The sequence below is a fragment of the Ursus arctos genome, unplaced genomic scaffold (assembly GCF_023065955.2).
Source record: "Ursus arctos isolate Adak ecotype North America unplaced genomic scaffold, UrsArc2.0 scaffold_18, whole genome shotgun sequence".
Taxonomy (NCBI): domain Eukaryota; kingdom Metazoa; phylum Chordata; class Mammalia; order Carnivora; family Ursidae; genus Ursus; species Ursus arctos.
In genome coordinates this window covers 60,138,038-60,162,327 of record NW_026622852.1, presented here as the reverse complement: position 1 = coordinate 60,162,327, position 24,290 = coordinate 60,138,038, and the positions used below count along the sequence as shown (strand labels likewise).

The 24,290-nt window shown below is 61.7% G+C and overlaps 2 protein-coding genes across 3 annotated transcripts; both read left to right on the top strand.

Annotated features, from left to right (window-relative positions):
• Nucleotides 1-1,160: 1,160 nt before the first annotated feature.
• On the top strand, nt 1,161-12,545 carry LOC113248656 (endoplasmic reticulum mannosyl-oligosaccharide 1,2-alpha-mannosidase-like). Of its 2 annotated transcripts, XM_048223320.2 has the most exons (13): nt 1,174-1,429; nt 1,868-1,976; nt 2,652-2,767; nt 4,357-4,511; nt 4,800-4,909; nt 5,540-5,725; nt 6,399-6,547; nt 6,920-7,108; nt 9,013-9,203; nt 9,957-10,077; nt 10,700-10,897; nt 10,989-11,120; nt 11,850-12,545. In XM_048223320.2, the coding sequence occupies exons 1-13, from the start codon at nt 1,316-1,318 to the stop codon at nt 12,060-12,062; spliced, it is 1,983 nt and encodes a 660-aa protein (XP_048079277.1). In that variant the 5' UTR covers nt 1,174-1,315; the 3' UTR covers nt 12,063-12,545. The 2 variants fall into 2 exon arrangements, with proteins under 2 accessions (XP_057169839.1, XP_048079277.1); XM_057313856.1 differs by lacking the exon at nt 1,868-1,976 and having other exon boundaries at nt 1,161-1,429.
• Nucleotides 12,546-20,323: 7,778 nt separating this feature from the next.
• Nucleotides 20,324-24,030, top strand: DPP7 (dipeptidyl peptidase 7). The gene is made up of 13 exons (XM_026491324.4): nt 20,324-20,443; nt 20,517-20,630; nt 20,708-20,847; nt 20,930-21,093; nt 21,263-21,398; nt 21,472-21,553; nt 21,661-21,827; nt 22,034-22,094; nt 22,405-22,523; nt 22,618-22,774; nt 22,898-22,962; nt 23,500-23,570; nt 23,693-24,030. Exons 1-13 carry the CDS (start codon nt 20,362-20,364, stop codon nt 23,790-23,792), a joined length of 1,458 nt encoding a protein of 485 aa, XP_026347109.1. The 5' UTR covers nt 20,324-20,361; the 3' UTR covers nt 23,793-24,030.
• Nucleotides 24,031-24,290: the final 260 nt, after the last annotated feature.

Below are 24,290 nucleotides of genomic sequence, written 5' to 3'. Positions count from 1 at the left end.
GAACAAAGCTGTCCCTCAGGTTACCTTCAGAGTCTCTTGATCACGACAGCACTGACTTTTGAAAGACTGCCAAACTCTTTGATTTCCCCCAGAAGGCCGATGGGGGGTGGGGAGGAGGACGGATTTCCAATAAACTCAAGATGCCCTGATTGATCCCTGGCCTGGCCAGTGCAGTTTCTGACCAGCGCATGTCGTGGGAACCGCAACCAGGTGTCCCCGGCTCTGTCCGTGCAAGGGAACTAGAGTCCACACGCCGAGCCGCTCCTGCCATGGGCTGTCCAGGAGTCCCCTCGTGCTCCCGCCCAGCTCTTCACCAGGGTCTCAGGGGGGCCTGAGACAACCCAGTGCGTCAGACACCTGGGGGCGGGCCCAGAACCTGCCCCTGAGCCCGCGCTCCAGGGGAGGGCTCCTGCACTCTCCGCTTGGGAGCCCGGTAACTCGCCCTCTAGACGCCACCGTCTCCCTGCTGACGGGACGTGCAGGGAGGGAAGCATTCGGGCACCGCTGGCGCCACCAGCGGAGGCCTCAGGAACGACCCCTAGCAGGGAAGGGGACCGGAGAGCACGAGGATCTCTCCGGGGCAGGCTCAGACAAGGCGAGGTGCCGAGCGGCAGGCACACGCGGAGATACTACAGCCGGGACTGCAGGACGCAGCGGGCTCACCCAAGGAGCCTGGCCCGCCCAGAGCCGCGCGGGGGCCGAGTGCGAGGGGCGGCGGCGGCGGCAAGCACCCGGCAGGGCCCGGAGCCGAGGAGACCCTCGACCCTCGGCGCTCCGGGCCTGCTCCGCCCTTCCGCGCGTCCCCGGAGAGGAACCGCGCGCACAGCTGGCTGCGGGGGTCGTCATCGGGCCCCGAGGACGGACCCGGAGAGCCGTCGCCCTGCCTGCCCCGACTCCGCCGCGGCTCACCTAGCTCTGGGCGGGGGAGTCCGCCCGAGACGGGGGCCCGGGGCGCCGGCCAACCCCGTGGAGACCGCGCCGAGCCCAGGCCAAGGCTGCGCGCCGGCGGGCGAGCTATGCGCAGGCGCGCGCGGGCAAGCGCGGAGGGCGTGAGGTCACGGCGAAGGTGCGGCCGTGCGCCGGCGCAGTGGGACGTAAACACGCGCGAAGGGGCCGCGAGGGCGGGCGCAGGCGCAGTGGGGGTTAGGAGGGCGCGGCGCAGGCGCATTGGCTGCGCACGCGATGGGCGGGGTGTTGACGGCGCTGCGATGGCTGCCCGCGGGTGTGGGACCAGCGAAGCCCCCGGCCCCTCTCAGAGCCCGGCCTCCTGACGCCGCCAGTGGGCGGGGCCGCCCGGGCCGCCTCCGCCGCTGTCATGTATCCGACGCCGCCGCCGGCGGCGCCGCATCGGGACTTCATCTCGGTGACGCTGAGCCTCGGTCAGAGCTACGACGGCAGCAAAAGCTGGCGGCGGCGCTCGTGCTGGAGGGTGAGGGTCCAGGCCGGAGTCCCGGGGTCCCGGGCCCAGGGGGCGGTGGAGCCGGCCTGCAGCGGTCTTTGGGGCCCGAGCTCTGCGGGGTGGGGGCGGCGCGCGGTTGCCCGCGCTGAGGGCTGTGCCTCGGGGCGGCGAGGCGGGAGCCCAGCCTGGGCCGGCGCTGGACTGTTCCCAGCGGTCTCGGGCTGCAGGGCGTCCGCACCGCAGGCCTGGGCAGATTGGAGGTCCCGCCGGCGGCCGGAGGCCGGGCGCGCCGGGTGCGGGAGTCTCTGCTCTGCCCGTGCGGCGGCTCGTCCATCCCTGCCGAGAGCGCACCTCCCCCGGTGCAGAAACCGGGCCTGGGGAGCTACTCTCTGGATTGGCAGCAGTGGGAGAGTTCCCAGTTGTGTGGCTTTCAGTCAAAAGCCTCCTTCTCCTCCCCCCCCCCCTTAGAAGTGGAAGCAGCTGTCGAGATTACAGCGGAACGTGATCCTTTTCTTGCTCACGTTTCTGATGCTCTGTGGACTCCTGTCCTACATCAGCGTGGCTGACCAGTGGAGAGGTATCAGCTGCACGTGTGCCTTTACGTGATCTGTGTGTGTCACTGAGGGCTGACCGGGCAGAAACGGTCTCGCAGTCCACCTTAAAGGTCAAGGGGCAGAGCGTTTTTAACCAGAACGTGGATGTGAGTTTCCCCTTGTGGCTCGGCCTCCTCTTCCTCGGTGTCTGGTGTAAGCCCCGGCATCTCCACCCCCTCTGCCTCGCAGAGAAATCAAGGTCCTGAGGTCGCAAGCTCGGTCCGGGCACATCCCGTGAACTTCCTCACACGTCTCCCCGTGTGTTTGGAAAGGCCCCCCGGGCACACTTCTGGCGAGCATGTAGAGAGTCCTGGGGGATTCCTCTGCTAAGGTCCTGGCCTTCCGCAGGAAGGTTAGGGAGCCGCTGCAGGTGGCTCAGGGCAGTGGCCCGCTTGCTACCCTTGGTAGTCCCGGGAAGGGGCGAGGTTAAGGCCGCGTATTTGTGGGGTGTGGGTTGGGGTGAAGGAGCAGAACTGCCAAGGGCTTTGAAAAAGGTGTGATTCCGTCTGCCCTCCTCAGATTCATTTCAGTGACTTTCCCCGGGTCTCACGATGTCCTTTCGTAAGGAATCACGCCTGCCTAGACGTGCTCCGTGACACACTTTGAACCTCCTCTAGGCTGCGTGGCCTGTTGGGGATAAAACCAGTTCTCCTCTTTAGCTGTGAATGGCCGGTCCGCAGAAGAGCGGAAGATGAGACCAGCAGATCCACCCGTCTTGCCAGCTCCTCAGAAAGCAGATGCTAATCCAGAAGACTCCCCGGGGGTTTTACCTCAGGTACTTCGGGTAAACGACACGTGGGGTCGTCACCGGGGTCCGTCCCGCAGGCATTTCAGAACAGCGTGTGGTGTTTCAAGCAGACGGGGAAGAATTCTTTCTCTCACCACCTGTGTGATGTTTGAACCTCACGCTCCTTGTGCTGGGCTGATGGGATGACACTTGGGGCAGGAAGGAGGAGTACTCTTTCCTTCGTTCTTCTTGGACACCTGCTGGTGCGCCAGATGCTGTGTTCGCTGGCGAGCAAAACAGACCCGTCCCTTCTCTCCAGGAGCCGCGGGCTGGCGGGAGCAGGCAGGTGGCCCGTGGCGAACATCCTGCGAGGAAAAGAGCAGCGGCCGCCGGGAGGGATAAGGCTGGCGCCGGTCCCCTCCGTCAGGGAAGCCTCTGTGAGGATGGGACACTGAATTGCTGCCTGAGGCTGAGAATCCGCTGGCTCTGGGTAGAGTCAGGAGAGCCAGGCTTGAGTTGAATGAAAGTGCCCAAGGCACGGGGAGCAGGGCTTGCTCAGGGAGTTGAGGCTTCAAAGGGTCTGGAGGGGGCAGGGGGCCGGGGTCGGTCCAGGCCGGGCCCTACGGGGCTGCCCTGGCAAGCAGCAGGAGGCCGCTCTCCAAACCGTCTCGTTCAGGGACTGTGTGTAAAAAAGCAGGTTTTCTCCCTCGTAGAGCCGACAGGCGTTTCTTTTACTTGTCGTGGCTACTCTTTTGCACACGGACTCTTCCGTGCTTCTAAGGAACGCACAGCCAGCCTGCCGCGTCTCCCCCTGACAGACAAGTTTTCAGAGGTGTTTCGGGAGGCCCGTGATCCGGTCTCTGGTGTCCAGCAGGGGCCCGGACGGTAAGGGGTTTGTTGATATGCACACCTCCCCTGGTCCAGGCCTCCGGACAGGGAGCCCCTTGTGGAGGCCGCTTGGACTTGCTCTCTCGCTCAGACTCCAGTACTGGTCCCCAGACCCAGGTCAGCCTCGGTGCTTTGTTTGGGCCAGACCCCGTTCTCGTGGCCGCGGGGGTCCCAGCTCTGTGTCATTCGGGAACGTCTTCACAGATGCTGTGGCTCCTGAGAAGCAGAGGTTTTCCCGATTCCCAAGGGGGCCTCCTTCCTGTCCTCTGTTGAGGACTGGCCGCTCCCGGGCCCCTGCACTCCGTCCCCGGACCCGGCGCCCTTCCCGTGCCACAGCGTCCCGAGGATAAAGCGCAGGAGTCCCCGGGCACGGGCCCACGACAGTGTTCTCTGCGGCTCCGTCCGCGGGGACGTGGTCCTGACCCTCTCTTGCTACCTTTAGGGTCTGTGACAGCCTGGAAGCATCCCGGACCAGGAGTTTAACCCACCATCCAGGGCTGCACCAGCCCGTTGGCTCGGTCTCCATCCGGGCTGGTCAGGGCCAGGAGATGACCAGTCAGGATCTCCTGGCCACATCTGCGTGTTGTGATGAAAGGCGAAAGGAATTTGCTCTGGGGCCGTGTGCTGCTAGCCAGTTCACCGCTCGGGGTTGGGCCTGGCAGGGGGAGTGTCCCGGGGGGGGGGGCAAAAGGAATAGCAGCCCACAGGCAATTGAACTGTTCTCACCGGTGACTTTTATCTTTATCTAGAAGCCTCAAAGGCATTTCCGACGGGGACCACCCAACCTGCAGATTCGAGCCCCCAGTAAGGACTCCAAGGACCGGAGGCAGGATGACACCAAGCAGAGGGACGAGATGGTGGGCGACGCTCGTCAGGAAGAAAACACACAGAGAACAGTGGTCAGGTACGTGGAGCGTCAGAGAGGAGGGAGCACATGCAGAAACGTCGAGGCCAGTGTGTCTGACGTTTTCTGAAAACCAGAGAGGAGGAGAATGAGCACGATGTCTAAAGTACCTTTTCAAAGCAGGCAGGATCCAGAGTGGGGACCGTGGTGGGGGCGGGGCCCTGCCTTCTCCTGCTTGTCCGGCCTGGAGTGGAGGGCGGCAGGGAGCCCCGCCGGGTGGCAGGGACCTTGGAGAGTTTGCCTGTCCGCCCTCAAGCTGGCTGACTGCTCCCCCTTCTCTCCCTGAAGCTGGAGGGGAGCGGTGATTGAGCCGCAGCCCGGCACCGAACTCCCTTCAAGAAAGGCAGAGGCCCCCCCCAGGCCTTCGTCCCAGGCCCCCAGGATTCAGAGCCAAGCAGGTAAGGCCCCACCTGCACCCTGTTGGGCCTCACCTGGACATTCTGATGGAGAGGGCGTGTGGACGCCCGATGAGCGTGCACCGCGTGCGGTGGAGCGCCTGCTGTCCCTCCGAGTGCTGGTCACCCTCTGACAGCCGGGCGGGCCGCAGATCTCTTGAGAGCCTTGGGGATGACACGGGGCTCCTTGGTGGCCCGTCACTGCAGCCGCGGGCTGCCCGTGTGGGCGGGAGGCTCGTTTCCCCGTCTCCTGGCCTGCGTCCGTGCCACGTTGCGGGGGTGGGGCGGCGCCTGGGGAACGTGGAGACGCACCCGCCGCCTGCGTCTCCACCCAGGCCCCACGGGTCCGAGCAGGCGTGCGGGGTCCTGCGTAGCGGCACCAGCGGTGGGGGGACCTTCTGGGCGCGGGCGCTTCGTGAGCCCCGAGCGGCTTGTCTGCTTCGGTTCTCGCGGTGCCCTCTGAGGTCACCCGTCGGTCGTATCCCCGTTCCACGGATTGGAGAACTGAGGTTAGGCCAGTCACGGCCAAGGCCACGTGCCTGGTGGCGCGGGGGACCGCGCCAGGTCAGCGAGTCTGCGGCTTAGGCTGTGACCCACCGGGCCGGTCCCGGTGACCTGCTGTCTTCCTTCCAGCCCCCCCGAACGAGCGTCAGAGGGCCGTGATCGATGCCTTCCGCCACGCGTGGGCCGGATACCGCAAGTTTGCCTGGGGCCACGACGAGCTGAAACCTGTGTCCAGGTCCTTCAGTGAGTGGTTTGGCCTGGGCCTGACGCTGATCGACGCCCTGGACACCATGTGGATTTTGGGTCTGAAAAAAGGTATCTGCTCGTTCCCTAGCACACGGCCAAGTTCTCCTCGGGTGACACTCGGGCGAGCGAGCGAGCCGTGATCGGGAGGGGGTAAACGCTGCTGTTCCCATCTGGCATGCCCTCCCTTCTCGTGGGTGACAGGAGCAGACGTGCTGGGCGTGGGCAGTTGCTTTGCTGCTTGATGTCGGGCACCCGGGGACGCTCGGGACACCCGCTGAGGACCTGGGCCGCGGCGTCCAAGGGTGGTTCCTCTGTTGCAGCCGCGAGGGGCTCTGTGGCGGGAGGTGGCGCGTGGTCCGATAGGCTGTCAGCACCCCGGGTCTCTCCCTCGGGTCCTCCTTACTCCACGCGGGTCGGGTGGCGTGGAGATCACGGGTCTTTGGTTATTTCTGAATTGATATTTTAAAGTCCGTTATAAGTTGTCTGAGGAGGCCCAGGACTCCCGCTGGGTTACTCACGCGGCCCTTTGTACCGTGATTTTCCACCGTCGCCCGCCTGTGCTCACGAGCGCTCGCCGGCTCCCTTTTCTCTGCGCGTGTAAAGACGCCGCAGGACACGTGTGGCGAGCCTGCGGGAGAGAGAGAGACACGAGAATGCACGGAGCCCCCGAGCGAGAGGTCTCGGGGGCGTGCTAGGACCAATCACTGAGCTGTCCCCCCTCCCCACGCTGTTCGTGTCACAGAGTTTGAAGAGGCCAGGAAGTGGGTGTCTAAGAAGCTGCGGTTTCAGAAAGACGTGGATGTCAACCTGTTTGAGAGCACGATCCGCGTCCTGGGCGGGCTTCTGAGCGCCTACCACCTGTCCGGGGACGAGCTCTTCCTGAGGAAGGCCGTGAGTGTCCCGGGGAGAGGAATCCCGAGCGAGCGTGAGCCTGCGTGTGGCTGTTGCTCGGCTCCAGGGATTCGGGGTGGGGTGGGGAAGGGGTGTCTGTCCCCAGTTCTTCCTGCTCCGAACCCGCGTTTCTGCACGTGCGCGTGCGCGGGCATCGCACTGCCAGTCGTCACCGCGACGGGCGGGGAAATTCTCTCGGGGCTCCTCGAGGCCAGCTGGGTTTGGCTGCGTGGAGCATCGCCGCCACGTGAAGCCAGTAAAGCCCCGTGTCCGCGTCACGGGACGGAGACGGGGGACGGTTTGGCGGCGTGGAATGGAAGCAAGGCTGGCGTGTGGCACCGAACCTTGATTCCTCGCTGTGTCGCGTATCAGGAGGATTTTGGGAATCGGCTCATGCCTGCGTTCCAGACGCCCTCCAAGATCCCATACTCCGACGTGAACATCGGCACTGGGGCCGCCCACCCGCCCCGCTGGACCTCGGACAGCACGGTGGCCGAGGTCACGAGCATTCAGCTAGAGTTCCGGGAGCTCTCGCGCCTCACGGGCAGAAAGAAGTTTCAGGTACGGAGGGGCCGGGCTGCTGGCCGGAACTCTGGCGGGCTGGCGTGCGCGTCAACCATGGGCCGCCCTGAGATCCCCCTACCGTTTCCTTTCTCGTTCCCCGTTTCTCCTTAGCAGGTGGCGCTTTCTGTGTGATAATGGAGGCCAGGGCGTCAAGTCGGTGCCGGGGGGGGGGGGGGGGGGCTGAGTCCTCGCCCTGGCCCTGCCCTGCTGCAGGCCCGTGTCCTTAGGGTCCCAGCTGCCAGCCTCTCACGTGCCGCGGGGCGGGGGGTGGGGTGGGGGGGTGGGGGCCGGCAGCGCCCAGGGGGCGGTCTGCGCCAGGTGGCACCTGCAGGGAGTGGCGTCCGGGCCAGGTGGCGTGAGGCGCGGAGAATGGAGCCGTGCTGGTGTTTCTCCGACTCGCCGGCCCGTGGCTGCCACTTCTTGTCAGTGAGTCCTCGGCCCTGTTGGGCGGTTCCGCTCTCCTCGCGGGGGAACATCTGGACTCGGCACAACGTGCCGGCGGTTCTCCTCTTTCCTTAAAAAGCGGAGATGTGATTGACACATTGAGAAATTGTGGCTCTTGTGTACGTGGGCGTGGCACTATGTTCCCACGGGTGCAGCCGGTGCCACGCTTTGCCCCCAGAACGCCATCATCCCTTCAGCAGCGAGCCAGCGCCCGCGAGCGCTCCCTTCCGCGCGTGTGTGCGGCGGGGGACTTTCTCTGTCGGGAGCGTCCCGCGTGGGTGAGGTCCTGCGGCCGCGTCGGACTTGTTTGCCGCGTGTGATATGCACATCCGCGTGGAAGGCGCCCACGGAATACATCTGTGTCGTGGCGCGCGTCCCGCTCGTCTCTTCTCGCGGCTGGCGGCACCCTGGCGTGTGGACGGAGCCGTGCCGTCTCGGCGCTGGCCGGCGCCTGCGTGTTGGGTTGTCTCCGATGTGGGGGTCGCGAGATGAGCGCTCCTGGGAGCAAGTTCCCACCACGCTCGGGCTCCGGCTCTTCTACAGCGGCCGGCGCGTTGCCGCTCGGTGAGCCTTTGGTGACGACCGTCGTGGCGGGCGCATAGGGTGCCTCGCTCCACGTTTGATTTCTGTAGCGATGATGCGCGGCGTTTTCCAAATGCTTGGTGGCCCCGCGCGTGTGTCCCGCGGAGACGGGCGTGCGGGGGCCTTTCCCCGCCTGTGGACGGAGCCGCGGTCTTCCCGTCGTCGGTTCATAGTCATAGTCCAGCAGCTCAGCTTGTGTCCGCCCGCTCCTCAGGCGTCAGGCAGGTGCCTGCCCGGGGCCGGGTCGTCATGGTTTCAGTGCACCAGACAGGACTCCGTAGATGGGTGTGGGCGTGCGTGTTGGGTCCTGAGCGCGGGGTCCTGAGCGTGGTGACAGAATGCACACTGAGCCGCGGAGCAGAGGTGTGGGGTGCCGCCTAGGCCAGGCAGTGAGCTCGGAGGAGCTGAGGTGGGTTGGGTGGGTTGGGTCTTGAAGGGCACGCAGGAGCTCACTGGCGGGGGGAGGAGGAGGATGAGCCTCGAGCCCGGGCGTGGCAGTGGACATGCCTGCCTCCCCTACAGCAGGCGGGAGCAGCCGGCCACGCCTGGGCAGTTCGTCGTGGGGACCAGGGCTGTGGTCTTCAGACACAGTCCCCCCGTCCGGAGGATGAGTCGGGCCCTGTCATCGGGGCCCGTGTCACCTGCCCGCCCCGCGAGGCGGCCCGCGCACGCGTCAGGGTGCGGGCCTGGTCGCTGCGCGGCCTCGGCCAGCCTCGGAAGCCCGTGTCGGGCAGCTGGGCCGAGGGACGCCGTGGGCCGGATGCCAGCCTGCTCTCTCCTCCGCGGGGAGCGGGTGGGTTAGGTGGGGGCGAGCCCACGCAGCCCTCTCTGCAGCTCGCGCCCCCGCTCACCCCCTCCCCCGTTGTGTGCCCCAGGAGGCCGCGGAGGAGGTGACGAGGCACGTACACTCCCTGTCGGGGAAGAAGGACGGGCTGGTGCCCATGTTCATCAGCACTCACAGCGGCCTCTTCACGCACATGGGCGTGTTCACGCTGGGCGCCAGGGCCGACAGCTACTACGAGTACCTGCTGAAGCAGTGGATCCAGGGAGGAAAGAAGGAGACCCAGTGAGGCTGGTTTCCGCTGCGTCGGGCGGGGTCCCTGCGGCTCCCCTCGTTTCGGGTTCACGGGCAAGAGGGCCGCAGCCGAGCCAGGCCCGGCCCAGACTCGGCCCCTCCGCGGGAGCGTGCTTCTTCCCGGCACGGCCTTTGTGCCGAGGAGGGGGGACCTGGCTGGTCGCCGAGGCCCACGGCTCCTCAGTGCCAGGCGGGGCTCGGGGTCTGGGCCTGGCCGCGGGGCCCCCGGCTCACTGGCGGAGCGGTCTTCCTCGGGGTCGTGGAGGCCACTCTGCGCACGCGCTCCCCAGCAGAAGGCGGCCAGGAACACCTGGGCCTCCCCGCGCTTCCTGTAGGGCGCCCCGAACATGCCCTTCCCCCGAGAGCGGCCAGATCCACGGCTGCGTCGTTCGGTGTGGAAGACAGAGCTCAGCCTCGTGAGGGAACTGGAAATCCCCAAAGTCTCGAGCCCAGGGGTGGCCGCCACCCAACACCCCTGGGGCGCAGCTCCGGGCTGACCCCTGCGGGCGGAGACAAGGGCGTCCCATCTGGGGAGCCTGCGGGGACGTCGGGGCCTGGGGCTCTGCAGAGGCTGGTCTGGGGTGGTCCCTCGGGGCCGGCTGAGAGGAGCGGCCCTGTTCAGGGGAGCCGAAGGCACAGCCCTACGCCCCCCGCCGACGGGCCGCGAGCCTCCAGCTCCGGGCTGGCCGCTCCTGGGGGTGGGGCTGAAGGGGCCTGAGCTGACGGGGCTGCCGCTCCGCCCAGGTTACTGGAAGACTACCTCGAGGCCGTCGAGGGGATCAAGAAGCACCTGCTGCGCAGGTCTGAGCCCAGGAAGCTCACCTTTGTGGGGGAGCTCGCCCACGGCCGCTTCAGCGCCAAGATGGTGAGCGCGTGCACGATCCCGGGGGGGGGGGGGGGGGCGGGGCGAGGCGGGGGCTTCAGCGCCCACCCGTGTGTCCTGGGCCCCGACGGGTTCGTGAGTTAAGACTTTGCAGAGAGCAGTGAAATTCTGGCCGTGGGGCGGGCGGCTGGGCTGCGTGGCCTGGGCTGTCCCCACGACGGCAGGGGGAGCTGAGGGGGAGCCGAGGTCTCCGATGGGCCCCGGCCCCTCCCCCAGGGTCCCAGCTCCCCGCCTCCCGGGACCCTCCCTTTCCTCTCTCCCCTGGGCCTAGCCTCTGGTCTCCTGCCAGCGGTACTGCGGTGCCCCGTCGGTGTTTGTGGGGTCGGGCGGAGGGTCGGGTGGGGGTGTGGGGGAGACCCGGGTCAGCATCTGCTCCCCCGGGAGGCGGGTGTCCTGCCACCAGCTTCTCCCCTGCTCACGTCGAGCCCCAAGTGCTGGGCCTGTAGTTGAGTCGCTTGCCCGAGCGGACCCTGAGGCGTCCCCGCTCGGGCTCGTTGACTCGTGGGGATGCGGGAGACCCGAGACGGCGGCCGACCCCGTGTTGCCGCCCCCCGCCCCCTGCGGCCACAGACTCAGCAGTGGTGAGGACACGCTCTGATTTCAGGACCACCTGGTGTGCTTCCTGCCAGGGACGCTGGCTCTGGGCACCCACCACGGCCTGCCCGCCGACCACATGGAGCTGGCCCGGGCGCTCATGGACACCTGCTACCAGATGAACCGCCAGATGGAGACGGGGCTGAGCCCCGAAATCGTGCACTTCAACCTGTACCCCCAGAGCGACCACAAGGACGTGCAGGTCAAGGTGAGCCGGGGCGGGCTCTGGGCGTGGGGGGGCGCCGTGGGGGCCTCGCCTGAGCTCAGCCCGTGTTTCCCGCCCCCGCCGTGCCCCCCAGCCGGCCGACAGGCACAACCTGCTGCGGCCCGAGACGGTGGAGAGCCTCTTCTACCTGCACCGCCTCACGGGGGACCCCAAGTACCAGGACTGGGGCTGGGAACTGCTGCAGAGCTTCAACGCGTACACACGGGTGAGCTGCCGCCGCCGCCGCCGGTCATGCCCCGGCTCCTCGCTCCTCGCCGGCCGCCTCTCCCCGGGCCATGGGGGGGGGGGACAGGCTCGCCGCAGCCTGGGGAGTTCGGGGGCATCCCTCGGTCCTGTCTCGAGGGACCAGGCTCTGTGGGGAGGGCCCCCGCCGTGGCCCCGTGAGCTCGGGGCGCATCGCGTCCTTCCCGGATCCTCCCCGTGGCCGGGGCGGTGCTTCTCCGCCCGGCGTGGCCTTCGGGGCCACCGCCCCCCACTGTGCTCGGGGCCCTGCCCCCCGTCCTGCCGTCGGGGGCCGTGGCTCCGGGAAGGTCACGCCCTGTCCGGGGCCCACCACCCACCCTGGCAGAGCCACAACTTGACCTCTGCTCTGTGGTGTGTGAGGCGGTGGGTTCCGGACTCCTCAGGGGACGTCGGGGCCTTCGGGAGGCAGCGCTTTCCGTCGGGTCCCTCGAGGGCGGCCGGCGTCTCTGCGGGGGTGTCTCGAGGAACTGGGGCTGACCTCCAGGCGGGCCGGTCCCCTGGTGGACCTGGGGGTCACCGCCCCCAGGCCCTGGCCTGGGCCGCGCGCGCGCCCGGTGGCGAGGCCGGGAGACTGGGGGAGGGGGCCGTCTGGCTGCCGGGCCCATGCCCCGAGGGCCGAGCCCAGTGCGGGGAGCCGGCTGTGCCCGCAGCGGTGATGCCGCGGTGACGCCGCGGTCTCGGCTTTGCTCAGGTGCCCTCGGGCGGCTACTCCTCCATCAGCAACGTCCGGGATCCCCTCAATCCCCAGCCCAGGGACAAGATGGAGAGCTTCTTTCTGGGGGAGACCCTCAAGTACCTGTATCTGCTGTTCTCTGACGACCCAGACCTGCTCAGCCTGGACGCCTACGTGTTCAACACCGAGGCTCACCCCTTGCCCATCTGGGCCCCGCCTCAGGGGGCCTGACTCCCCTGCGAGCAGTGCCTCAGATGTGACACATCCTTGCTATGATTCAGGGATGTCCCGTCCACTGGAGGAGCCTTGTTCCTTCTTCCTCTGAATCTTGAATCATGTTTACGTTCCGAATACCCAGACAGCTTCCCGTCAGCCGGTGCCTGGAGTTCACGTTGGTCCCACATCCCTCGTCGTCTCCCGGGGCTGCACTGGGGCCCCCCATCGTGCTCAGAGACAAGAGCTGAAGGGACAGCCCAACATGGGGCTCAGCCTGGGGTCTCAGAGCCTGGGACCTGCCCTGACCTGAGGGTCTGGGGTAGCCTGTGACCTCCTGCGAATCTGGGCACCTGGTGGGCTGTGGTGTTTACACGTTGGACTCAGGGATCCTCCCCTGGCCCTGCAGGGGCTGGGAGGGGCGGGTGGGCGAGTTTGTCCTGCTCCTGGACCACCCGGTAGGATGGACTTTGCAGGCAGCATAAAGCAGATTGTGTCCCACGTTGGTAAGTGGATCTTTCTGTGAATCATCTTTGTGTGGAGTGAGGAAAAGCCATTGTTCCTTTGGGAAACCTCAGACTTCATTCCAAGGGAGTTTCAGGTTTCCATCACAGATAATGCTGCCATCCTCCGAACATACGTTAGCGACATGTGCGACTTACCTGTCATTACACAGGTTACAGAGTCACGGTTGGGGGATAGACGGTGCTCGTCAGCCTGCTGCAGAAACCCAACAGCAAGCAGTGGGTAGCACGTGATGAGGGTTATACCCAAGTTCGTATTTCGTTAACCTTGTTACAGTTCAGTAAATACAAAAGTTTGTGAAATACAGAACTTCGATATAATGGGAAAGATCAGTATAGTCAGAGAACAGGAATGGGTGTCTGTAGCATCGCGGGGCGGCTCCAATCTCTCATTCTCCCTAGAAACCTGAAAAAGCAGGTGGAACCATCACCATCCGTTTTGAACAGCAGCAACAACAAAATCGCGAGGAAAAAGAAGTATGGCTCACTGAACAGAACAGAATTAGTTGCTAGAAACTCTCTCTAAAGTCCAGATTTGAAAATTATTAGAAAAAAAAATAAGAAAATTCATTTTAAATGTGCTGAAAGCACTGAAAACACACACGTGGAAGTAAGGGAAATCAGGAGATGTGTTGCACACTGAGAATAGGAGTCTGAGAAATTACCCAAAGGGATAAAGTCTCAGACTGAAGTGTGCAATTGGGTCAATGTGGAAGGAATTGTGCGAAGGCCGAGAGGTAGTACTGTGGCCACGCGATGCGAGGAGCGGAAGAAAAGGGTGAAGAACAGTGAACAGAGCCCAAGGGACCTACGGGTTCCCATCTTACGTGGGTCCGGCATGTGCATTATGATGGGGGGTCTCAGAAGAGAGGGGCATGAGAATATTTGAAAGAGTTCTGAAAATTTGCCAACTTTGATGTAATAGGATATAAATCTACAAATTCAAGAGGCTCAGTGACTTCCTTGTAGAATCAATCCAGAGCCCCACACCAGAGAGAGTGTTGAAGGACGGGATCTTGAACGTAATGAGAAGCGATGGGCGATGCACGCAGTGAGGTCAACATTCAGTGTCTCCGTTGGTTACGTGTCCAACTTGTGATTTTGGCTCAGCTCATGATCTTGACGGGTTGTGGGATCGAGCCCCTGGTGGGGCTCCCTGCCCAGCGGGGAGTCACCTGAGTCTCTCCCTCTGCCCCTCCCCTCACTCATGGGGGCTCACTGTCAATTGAAAAAAAAAAAGCTTTCAACCAAGAATTCTATGTACAGCAAAATTGACTCTCAAAAAAAGTGGGAGAATTTAACATCTCAGATAAAAGCTGAGGAGCTCGTTGCCAGTCAGCCTGCTGTGCGTGAAATGCTCATGGGAACCCTTCCGGTGGAAATGGGGACACTCGGTAGTACCTTAGTGCCCACGGAGGAAGGAAGATCTCTGTTAAAGACGGCTGTGGGGAGTCGGAAAACCAGTGTTGTGTTTTTGTTTGCAGCTCCAATGCTTATCCTACAGGACTTTGAAGATATGCATGAAAAATATTTACAAATTTAAGTTTGGGGGCCCACAATGTACGAAATAGAGTTTGTGATGACAGCGACGTAAAGGGGTGGCTTGGAGCTGCTTAGAAGATCAGTGATGTGTGTGAGCGAGCGAAGGTGGTGTCGACTTGAAGAACATTGTTCTACATTGAGGATGATAAACGTCTTCGCTACGCCACAATGAATAGATCTAAAAGATACATACAAAGGGAAGCGAGAAGGGAATCGAAAAGTTTCAGTAAAAATTTTTTTAAGAAGAAAAGTTCATGGAGGAAATAAAGGACAAAAAAGATAACAGAAAAGAAGAGCGAGGTGCTAGAAATAACTGTCATTGGTAATTGTGTTAAGTGACAATGGATGAAACCCCGAAATCAGAGATTGGCAGAATGGATTAAAGTAAAAACAATATGATCCAACTATATGCTGCCCAGGGGAGACTCACTGTGGTTCCAGGATCCAAGGCGATTGGAAGTGGAACGATGGTGAAGGGCGCTCCGTGCCCATCGTGACTGGAGAGCCTCGGTGCCTCTGCCGCTCCCCCACAGAAGAGACTTTAATCCAAGAACTGCTAATAAGAGGTGAAGACATGCAGCTGATTCTGTTTGTATTTGAGCAAATAAAACAAGATTTTTCATGGGGAAAAAAAGATAAAGACACCATATATTGATAAAAGATTTATAAAGTTGTGTATGCACCAGATAGCAGAGTCCCCCAAACACATGAAGCCAAGTGGCAGCATTGAAGAAGAGCAGGTCCACGGAGGCTGGCGCAGACTTCAATTTATCACTTTCGAAATGGATAGAACATCTAAGCAGAAGATCGGTAAGCAGGTCGAGGACATGAACGGCCCAGGGAAGTCGCTAGACCCAACAGACATGGCAGCAGCCCGAACAACAGTACAGTGCCCTCTCTTCTCAATTGTACATGGAACATTCTCCAGGACATGCCAGATGTTAGGGCACAAAACAAGTATTAGTATATTTTTTAAAAATTGAAAAGAAATAGTATCTTTGAGCCACAATAGAATGAAGCTAAAAATCAGAGGGCAAATAACAAAGAGAAAACTGGCAAATTCATACATATGTGGGAATTAACACCAATGGGTCAGAGAAGAAATCAGAAGGGAAATTTTTTAAATTCTGAGATCTAGCAAAGTGAAAGCACAAAATACTAGAATTTATGAGATGCAGAAAAGACTGTGCTCAAATATAAATTTATAACTTTACCGACTTTTAAAAGGAAGAAACCAGGTTCCCAGCTGGCTCAGTCAATGGAACATGCAACTCCTGATCTCAGGGTCATGAGTTCAAGCCCCACGGGTGTATAGTTTACTTTAAACATAATAATAATAAAGGAAGAAAGATCTCAGATTAATATCAAACTCTGCACCTTGAGAAACTAGAAAAAAGGAGCAAACTAAACCCAAAGCTTTCAGAATGGAGGTCAGATAGAGGAAAACAATAGAGACAGTACACAAAACTGAAAGTTCTTTGAAAATATCCACAAAATTGATAAATCTTTAAAGTGACAACAAAAAGCAGGAAGGCAAATAACTAAAATCAGAAATGTAAGCAAGGGCATTATTAGTGACCTTACAGAAATGAAAAGGATTGTAAGAGACTATTATAAAAAAATTGTACACCAACAAATTTTATAATCTTTTTAAGATGGACAAATTACCAGAAATGCAATAATTAGCTAAGTTAGCTCAAGAGATGATACAGGAAATTTCAACAGACTTAGAACAAACAGATTGAAACAATAAGAAAAAAAGAAAACAAAGAAAAGCCAGAGACCACATGGCTTCACTGGTGAATTTTACCAAACATTTTAAGAGTCGGGACACCTGACTGGCTCAGTTGGTGGAGTATGCAACTCTTGATCTCTGGGTTGTGAATTTGAGCCCCACGTTGGGTGGGGCTCAAATTAGAGATTACTTTAAAACTCTTTTTAAAAACAATTTTTAAGAGAGTTAACATCAATACTTCTCATACTTTTCCAAAACTTGATAGGCGGTAACACTCTAATCCATTCTGTGAGGCCAATATTACCTTGATAGCAAAACAAGATACATTTCAATAAAAGACTACAAACCCATATTCCTTATGAATAATGATGCAAAAATCTTAGCAAGATACACATCAAATCCAACCATATTTAAAAGATTTTACACCAGGATCAAATGGAATGTATCTCAGGATGCAAGGGTGGTTCAATAAAAGGGAATCAATCGCCCATACGACGGAGTACAAAGGGATGAGCTGTAGGTACAAACAACTTGCGCGGACCTCAAGGACATTGTGCTCCATGAAAGGCACACACTCCTAGAGGAAAACGGGACGACCAGTGTAGTACGCTACGTCAGCAGAGCACCGCAGGAAAAACGCGTGATCACTGCAACTGATTTGACAAAGCTAACAGCCCTTCACGGTAGAAGCGCTCAGGACCCTATGAGTAGAAGGGAACTTCCTCACCATGATGAAGGGCATTTATGAAGAATCCACAGCCAACATCCTACTCAACAGTGAAAGACAAAGCTTTTCCTCTAAGACCAGGAGTAAGACAAGGATACCTGCTTTCTCCACTGCTAGAAATAAAAGGCATCTGAAATGGAAAGGAAGAAGTATAACTATCTCTATTCGCACATGATATGATCACGTATATGGAAAATCCCCAAAGTTCAGCAGAACACCACTAGAGCTAATACAGGACAGCTGCGAGGGAGTAGATGAGCTATCAAATGTCACGTCCTGTGCACCTGCCATGAACGGTCCAAAAAGGAAGTTCAGGAAGCACTTCCGTTTAAAATTACACGTGGAGCTGGGGTGCCCGGCTGGCTGTCAGTAGAGCCTGCAGCTCTTGATCTCGGGGTCATGAACTCGAGCCCCATGTTGGGTGTAGAGATTACCTTAAAAAAACAAAAGGAACATCTGAAAGAATAAATAGGGATAAATTTAACCAAGGAAGCGATGTACCTGTACAATGAAAACTACAAAGCGCTGCTAAAAGAAAAGTAAGTGGAAAGCTCTCTTGTTCCTTGGATAGGAGTACTTAATTTTAAGATGTCAGTACTAGACAAAGTGACCTACAGATTTGCGGCAATCCCTGTTAAAATTCCAGCAGCTTTTTTGCTGAAATGGAAAGGTCAATCCTCAAATTCATATGGAATTGCAAGAAGCCCCAAATAACCAAAATATTCTTGAAAAGGAACAAATAGGACACACATTGCCCAACTTAAAAACTTACTACAGAGGCACAGTGTTCAGGTGCTGGGGTGAGGACGGACACACAGACCGATGGAAGTGAAGGGAGAGTCCAGGAATAAACACGTACGTATGTGGCCGACTGATTTTTTGCAAGGGTGGGAGGTTTACTCAATGGGGGAAAGAACTTTGTCTTCAACAAATGGTGGTGGGAAAACTGGATTTCGAAATGCAGATAATTAAGTCGGACCCTCCTTCATTCCCCATACAGAAAATGAACCAGAAATTGACCAGTGACCCAAAGAGCTAAAAACCACAAAACTAGAAACAACACAGGGGCAAGTCTTTGGCCCATTGGCTCTAAGATGAGACACCAGCAACACAAGCACCAAACAAGTTGGACTTAATCAAAAACTTCTGGGCATCAAAGGACACTGTCAACAGGGAAAAAAAACACCCACAGAATGGGAGGAAGTATTTGTAAACTACATATCTGATAAAGGATTTATATGCACGTTTTAAAAAATTTCTAAAACTCCACAACAAAAACTAATGCTTAAAGACAGAAGCCCTTTTGAGGACGGTAAAGGGCACGTTACGTAGTGTGTGTAATTGGGCACACGCACCAATGTGCCCCGGACGTCGAGGGCAGCACGGTCAGAGCCCGGAGCACAGGGACCTAGTGGGGGCTCCTGTCTCCCATCCCCGCTGCCCTGTCGCAGCTTTGAGGGCTATAAGTGTCAGGGCAGGTGGCGGTGAGGGACCGGGCCTGGCTCCTCAAATCTGTGGGCTTTAGAGGGGGGATCAAGACCCAGCTTTGGCCCCCAATGTCATTGGCCCCCCCCATGCAGTTGGGAAGAGGGCTTCTGGACCCCCAGACGTACCCGCATGCTCAGGGCCACTGGGCTGGCAGGACACTCAGAGGGAATCAGAATGCACCTGTCTGGGCCTTCCCGGGGCTGCCCCAGGCATGGAGGAGCTGCCTGGAGGGTTTGGAGGGGAGAACACGGTGGTCTGCAGTTGGGGTATTAGGGTCAGGTGCCTGAGCTGAGAGGAGGGGATGAGAGTAGGACCAGCCTGAGGAGAGGCTGCCATCCAGGGGGAAGGAGCTGCAAGTCCTTGTGTCTTGTCCTGGCCTCTACTCTGCAGAGACCATGAAGACCCTGCAAGGGCAGCTCTCTAGTCAACACAGGACAGACAACCCTGGGTGCGGGCACGAGGACACAGGAACAGGGACACAGGGACACGGGGACAAGGGAGCTTGGGGACACAGAGACAGGATGGGGACACGGGGACAGAGGGATAGGGACAGGGGGACAGGGGGGCACAGGGACGGGAACAAGAGGGTAAGCACACAGGGACCTGACACGGGGACACAGGGACACAGGGACGGGGACACGAGATGGGGACACAGGGACTGGGACATGGGACGGGGACACAGGGACTAGGACATGGGACAGGGACACAGAGACGGGAAGGGGGGCACAAGGGTGGGCACAGAGGGACAGGGGGACGAGGGCACAGGGTTGGGCACAGAGGGCGAGGGACACGGGGACATGAGGGACACAGGGACACAGGGACGGAGACACAGGGACGTGGACACAGGGACACGGGGACAGAGGGACATGGGGATGTGGGGACACAGGGCCACAAGGATGGGGACACAGGAACACAAGGATAGGGGCATTGACAGGACATGGGGATAGGGACGGAGGGGCAGGGACACAGGGACATGGGGTGGGGACAGGGACTCTGGAGTGATTGTGGTGCGGCACTCAGTGACCATGGGGGACCACACCCATGGGGTGGTGTGACATGATGGACAGTCATTGTCAGCATGCTGGTTGCCACAGTGACAGTTCTGGGACAGTGTGAGTCTCCCCTGCTCAGCCCAGGCCTGTCCTGGGGCCCTGGGTGCCCGGACTGCAGCCCACGTCCAGGACCCCAGCCCAGGCCTGTCCCAGCACCAGGCAGGCGGGGCCTGGGCGGAGACTGGAGGTCGTGCCGGCCAGGGACAGTGTGGGGAGCAGGGATGGGTGACTCCCCTTCCCTCTGCAGCCTGGGGCAGGGGTGGTTCTGCTGCTCTGCGCCCCACCCCCGGGCCCAGGCCTGGCTGCTGGTGGAGAGGTGGCCCCTGCGGTGTCTGGGCCCCGGCACCCCCGGCCTCCGTCTGACTGAGCGGCCGGTGACGCTGTTGCAGGGCGCCGTGGTTCCCGGAGGGGAGACCGGATGGAGCGGTGGGCAGCGAAGCAAGGTTTATGGAGCGCTGCAGGACAAAGCCACCGGGGTGTTTCCGGGCTCGGTGGCGAACGAGACTGTCATCCAGTCAGGTTCTCAGGTGGGAAAGGCTGCTCCTTCCGGGCTGGTTGTAAAATCCTTTTAGGGGTGGTTTCCACTTAGGTTCGGGGCCCCTCGTCCCCCCGGCCTACCCTTCATCAAAGGGAGCAGCCTGGGAGCTCCCAGTGGGGGCCTGGGGCCGCCTCTGCCCCAGTGCCGGGCTCTCAGCAGCCACATCCCTACACTGCCCAAAGCCCGGACTGCCCGGCCGTCCCCTGCAGCCACGAGGACAGCCCGTGCTGTCACTTGGACAAGCCCCTTCCTCAGGGCGGCTGGCCTTCTGCCTGAGACCCCTCCTTCCCGCTGCCATCCCATCTTCCCAGGGCTCCCCCTCTTCTCCTCGGGTCAGCCCAGGACGGCACCGCGGGCTCGGAGGGTGGGAGGCACCAGGAGGAGAAGCCTGGGCGGCCAGTGGGGACCCTCCTGCCGGCCTGCGGCTCTCCCTGCGGCTGGGCACCCGGGCCCTGGTTAGTGGCCCCTGGAGGACAGGTGGCTGGGCGAACGTCCCCTGTCCCAGCACCAGGCCCTTGTGCCCTCTCCCGCTTCCTGCGTCCCCACGGCGACTGTCTCCATGGCGACACACGGGGTGGCAGGAACCTTGAGACCCAGGAGAGGCCCATGAGCGTTGGAGGCGGGGAAGGTCCCCCGCGGCGCACAACCGGCCCAGGCTGTCACGTGAGGGCGGCCCGCCGGTCATGTGACCGCGCCCGCCACCGAGCAGAGATGAGCGCCCGAGCCTGGCCGGCCCTGCCCTGGGCCCTGACCCTGCTGCTGGCGCTGGGGCTGCGCAGCCCGGAGGCCAGGGGTGAGTGCGGGCCCGTGGGCGTCCCACCACCCCGCCCGGCGTCCCCCGTGCGCTGAGCACCGCGCCCTTCCAGCCCACAGAGTCACGGAGGACGACTTTCGGGAGGGCTACTTTGAGCAGCTTCTGGACCATTTCAACTTCGAGCGCTTTGGCAACAAGACCTTCCTCCAGCGGTTCCTGGTGTCAGGTGAGGTCGCCCGGGGGCCCCGGGACCCTAGGGTCCTGCCCCGCACCTCACCCACCCCTCCTGCCTCTGCCCGACAGAGAGGTTCTGGAAAAGGGGCAAGGGGCCCATATTCTTCTACACGGGCAATGAGGGGAACGTGTGGTCCTTCGCCAACAACTCGGGGTTCATCCAGGAGCTGGCGGCGCAGCAGGAGGCCCTGGTCATCTTCGCGGAGCATGTGGGTACTGGTGGCGGGCCGGGCGGGGCAGCGTGGGCGTGGGGGGGTTGCCGGGCTCAGTCCCACCCGCGCCCGACTGCAGCGCTACTACGGGAAGTCGCTCCCGTTCGGCGAGCAGTCCACGCGGCCCGGGCACACGGAGCTGCTGACGGTGGAGCAGGCCCTGGCCGACTTCGCGAGGCTGCTCAGCGCCCTGCGGCGGGACCTCGGGGCCCAGGACAGCCCGGCCATCGCCTTCGGTGGCAGGTGGGTCCCCGCCCGGCTCGCTTGTCCCTGAGCCACACACCCATGCTTGGCCCCAGGGCCAGGGACCTAGAAGTGCCGGGTCCTGCGGGGGGCACCGTGGGCCCTGAGGAGGGAGAGCGGGCGGGTACCGGGGAGGCCGTGCCCCAGCCGCCCTGTGTCCCCCACCCAGCTACGGGGGGATGCTCAGCGCCTACATGAGGATCAAGTACCCCCATCTCGTGGCCGGCGCCCTCGCGGCCAGTGCGCCCGTTGTGGCTGTGGCCGGCCTCGGTGACTCCTACCAGTTCTTCCGGGACGTCTCGGCGGTGAGCGAGGGTTCTGGGTCCCCGGGGCCGGACCAGGCTGTGGCAGCGGCAGCCACAACCCTTCTTTCTCCAGGACTTTGAGGGCCAGAGTCCCAAGTGTGCCCAGGGCGTGCGGGACGCGTTCCGGCAGATCCAGGACTTGTTCTTACAGGGAGGTGAGGAGGCCCCCTGCCCTGCAAGCTGTGGAACACCCCTCCCTCTGCCCCCCACCCCACGCCCTCCGGCAGCCTCCAGAGGCCGTTGTCCCGCCCCCTCCTGGCAGCCTATGACACGGTCAGCCGGGAGTTCGGCACCTGCCAGCCACTGTCCAGCCCAGAGGACCTGACCCAGCTCTTTGGGTTTGCCCGGAATGCCTTCACCGTGCTGGCCATGATGGACTACCCGTACCCCACCGACTTCATCGGGCACCTTCCTGCCAACCCAGTCAAGGCAAGATGGCTGCTCCCCGGCATGAGGAGACACCGGCTGGGATCCGGGGAGGGCAGTGTCCGTGGACAGAGAAGGGCCCAGCTGCCCTGGGGTGGCTGGTGCTGGCCAGCCCAAGAGACTCACAGGCACTCTGGGGCCTGGGACCAGGGAAGGGAGAGCTGGGAGGGGCTGCAGGCCAAGTGGGGGTCTTTGGTTGGCATCCCCAGGTTGGCTGTGACCGGCTGCTGAGTGAGAACCAGAGGGTCAAGGGGCTGCGAGCACTGGCTGGTGCGTCTGCCCCTCACCCTGTGCCCGGCGCCAAGTGTGGGGGTGGATGTGGCTTGGGGGCGCGGGCCACGTGAAGGCGGGGAGCACCAACGTCCCCGTGTAGTCCCTGGCCCAGCCCGGGGGGGCTCTGCTCCACAGGTTCTCTGAGAGGTCCAGATGGGGAGGGCAGCACGCCCAGCCACAACCTGCCCTGCTGGGAGGGGGGCCAGCCAGGGGGGAGCGGGAGCTGCCAGCACGGACCCCAGGAGGGGCCCCTCCGAGGGGCAAGGTGAGCGTCGCGGCCCCCGGCCCCAGCGCCCCTGTCCGCCAGGGCTGGTGTACAACTCCTCGGGCACAGCCCCCTGCTACGACATCTACCTGCAGTACCAGGCCTGTGCAGACCCCACAGGCTGCGGCTCCGGCCCTGACGCCAGGGCCTGGGATTACCAGGTATGGGGCGCCGGCTGCCTAGGACTGCCCGGGATGGGGGTGCTGGATGAGGTCCCCCACCCCACCCGGCTGACCTTGGTGTGGGCACCTGCAGGCCTGCACCGAGATCAACCTGACGTTTTCCAGCAACAACGTCACGGACCTCTTCCCTGACCTGCCCTTCACGGAGGCCCACCGCCGGAAGTACTGCCTGGACACGTGGGGCGTGTGGCCTCGGAGGGACTGGCTGCAGATCAGTTTCGGGGGGGACGGTGAGGCTCGAGATGGCAGCATCCTTCCCTCTGCCCCACGCGGACTTGGCTCCCCTGATCCGGCCCACGGCTCAGATCCGGAGGGCTGTGCCCAGTTTCCACCCCCACGTCTGTCTCTTTCAGACCTCAAAGCTGCCAGCAACATCCTCTTCTCCAACGGTGACCTGGACCCCTGGGCAGGGGGCGGGGTGAGTCACGGCCTGGGAGCCGCTGCCACGCTCCTGCTCTGGCCTGGCGGGGGGCCCGTGCAGGACCCTCCCTGTGGGCCTGCCCGCCTCTGCACCTCGCTTCTGCGTGGCCTTCATTCTCCTCACTTCCTCTCCTCCCTTCTATGGTTCTTCCCTTTGGACTTCCTTTGGGGGGCCGGGCAGGCTGGGGGGAGAATCTCAAGCGGAATCCCCGCTGAGCAAAGAGCCGGACGCGGGGTGTGATTCCACGACCCCGAGGTCATGACCTGAGCTGAAATCCAAAGTCGGATGCTTAACGGACTGAGCCCCCCAGATACCCCTGCCCTGACTTAGCGTGAACTGACGTCTGGTGCCCTCACCTCCACCTCTCCTTTCTCACGAGGCCGCTCAAGGCCATGCTGACACTTGGGAGTTCCTGCCCCAGCTGCACCCCGAGCAGGGACAGGCAGCCCCGTCCCAGGCCGCACCAGGTGGGCGGGGGTGGGGCTGGCCGTGGCTTGGAGCACACCGGGAAGCTGACAGAATGTCCGTGGACAGATCCGGCGTAACCTGAGCACGTCGGTCCTTGCCATCACCATCCGGGGGGGAGCCCATCACCTAGACCTCAGGTGCGGGGCTGCCCGGGAGGGGTGCCGCATGGGGCCCGGGCCAGCGGCTGGACATGTGCTGGGGTGGGGCGGGGCTCGGCTTGGCCTGCTGCCCAGCTGAGGCCCCCATGCCTGCTCCTTAGAGCGTCTCGCCCCGAAGACCCTGCGTCTGTCCGGGAGGCTCGCGAGTTCGAGGCCAGGCTCATCTGCGAGTGGGTGGAAGCAGCCAGACGCACACAGTGACTGCGGCTGGTCCAGCGTGGGGGTCTCGGAGGCTGAGGAGCGCTCCCCAACCCAGGACCAGGGAGGGCTAGACAGGAGCATCTCGAGGGTCTGGGGGTGAGTGGCTGCGGCCAAGGGAGGGGCTGAGGAAGCCTCTGGAGGCCTGGCCAAGAGCGGCGTGGGCTGCGGGAGCAGCCGTGCTGAACACACCGCACGGCCTCCCAAACCAGCCACACGTTTAATAAAACAGAACCCTCAATTTCTGTGTGGTCTCGGGGCATGGGGGGGCTACCCTGTGGCCAGTCCAAGGGTCCTTCCGGAGAGCCCCACTGAGGGATGTGGCACTCCCCCTGCTACCCTGCCCGGCATCAGGGGCCGGGCCCTGGGAGGACTTGGGGCCACAGCCCCACCTCCAGGGTGGGCACCTTCCCCGTCCTGTCCTGTTGCCCGTGCGTGTGGAGGGGCAGCTGTGCAGCAATGGGGGGATGGAGCCCACTTCGGAGACAGGCCCTGCACCCC

What these genes read in the sequence shown, in the direction of transcription:
- DPP7 (XM_026491324.4), top strand. Translation starts at nt 20,362, where the DNA reads ATGAGCGCCCGAGCCTGGCCGGCCCTGCCCTGGGCCCTGACCCTGCTG. An exon ending in GCGCAGCCCGGAGGCCAGGG is followed by an intron (nt 20,444 to 20,516) that starts GTGAGTGCGGGC and finishes GCGCCCTTCCAG; the next exon opens with CCCACAGAGTCACGGAGGAC. An exon ending in CCAGGGCCTGGGATTACCAG is followed by an intron (nt 22,524 to 22,617) that starts GTATGGGGCGCC and finishes GGGCACCTGCAG; the next exon opens with GCCTGCACCGAGATCAACCT.
- LOC113248656 (XM_057313856.1), top strand. Translation starts at nt 1,183, where the DNA reads ATGGGCGGGGTGTTGACGGCGCTGCGATGGCTGCCCGCGGGTGTGGGA. An exon ending in ACACAGAGAACAGTGGTCAG is followed by an intron (nt 4,512 to 4,799) that starts GTACGTGGAGCG and finishes CTCTCCCTGAAG; the next exon opens with CTGGAGGGGAGCGGTGATTG. An exon ending in GCCGCTTCAGCGCCAAGATG is followed by an intron (nt 10,078 to 10,699) that starts GTGAGCGCGTGC and finishes CTCTGATTTCAG; the next exon opens with GACCACCTGGTGTGCTTCCT.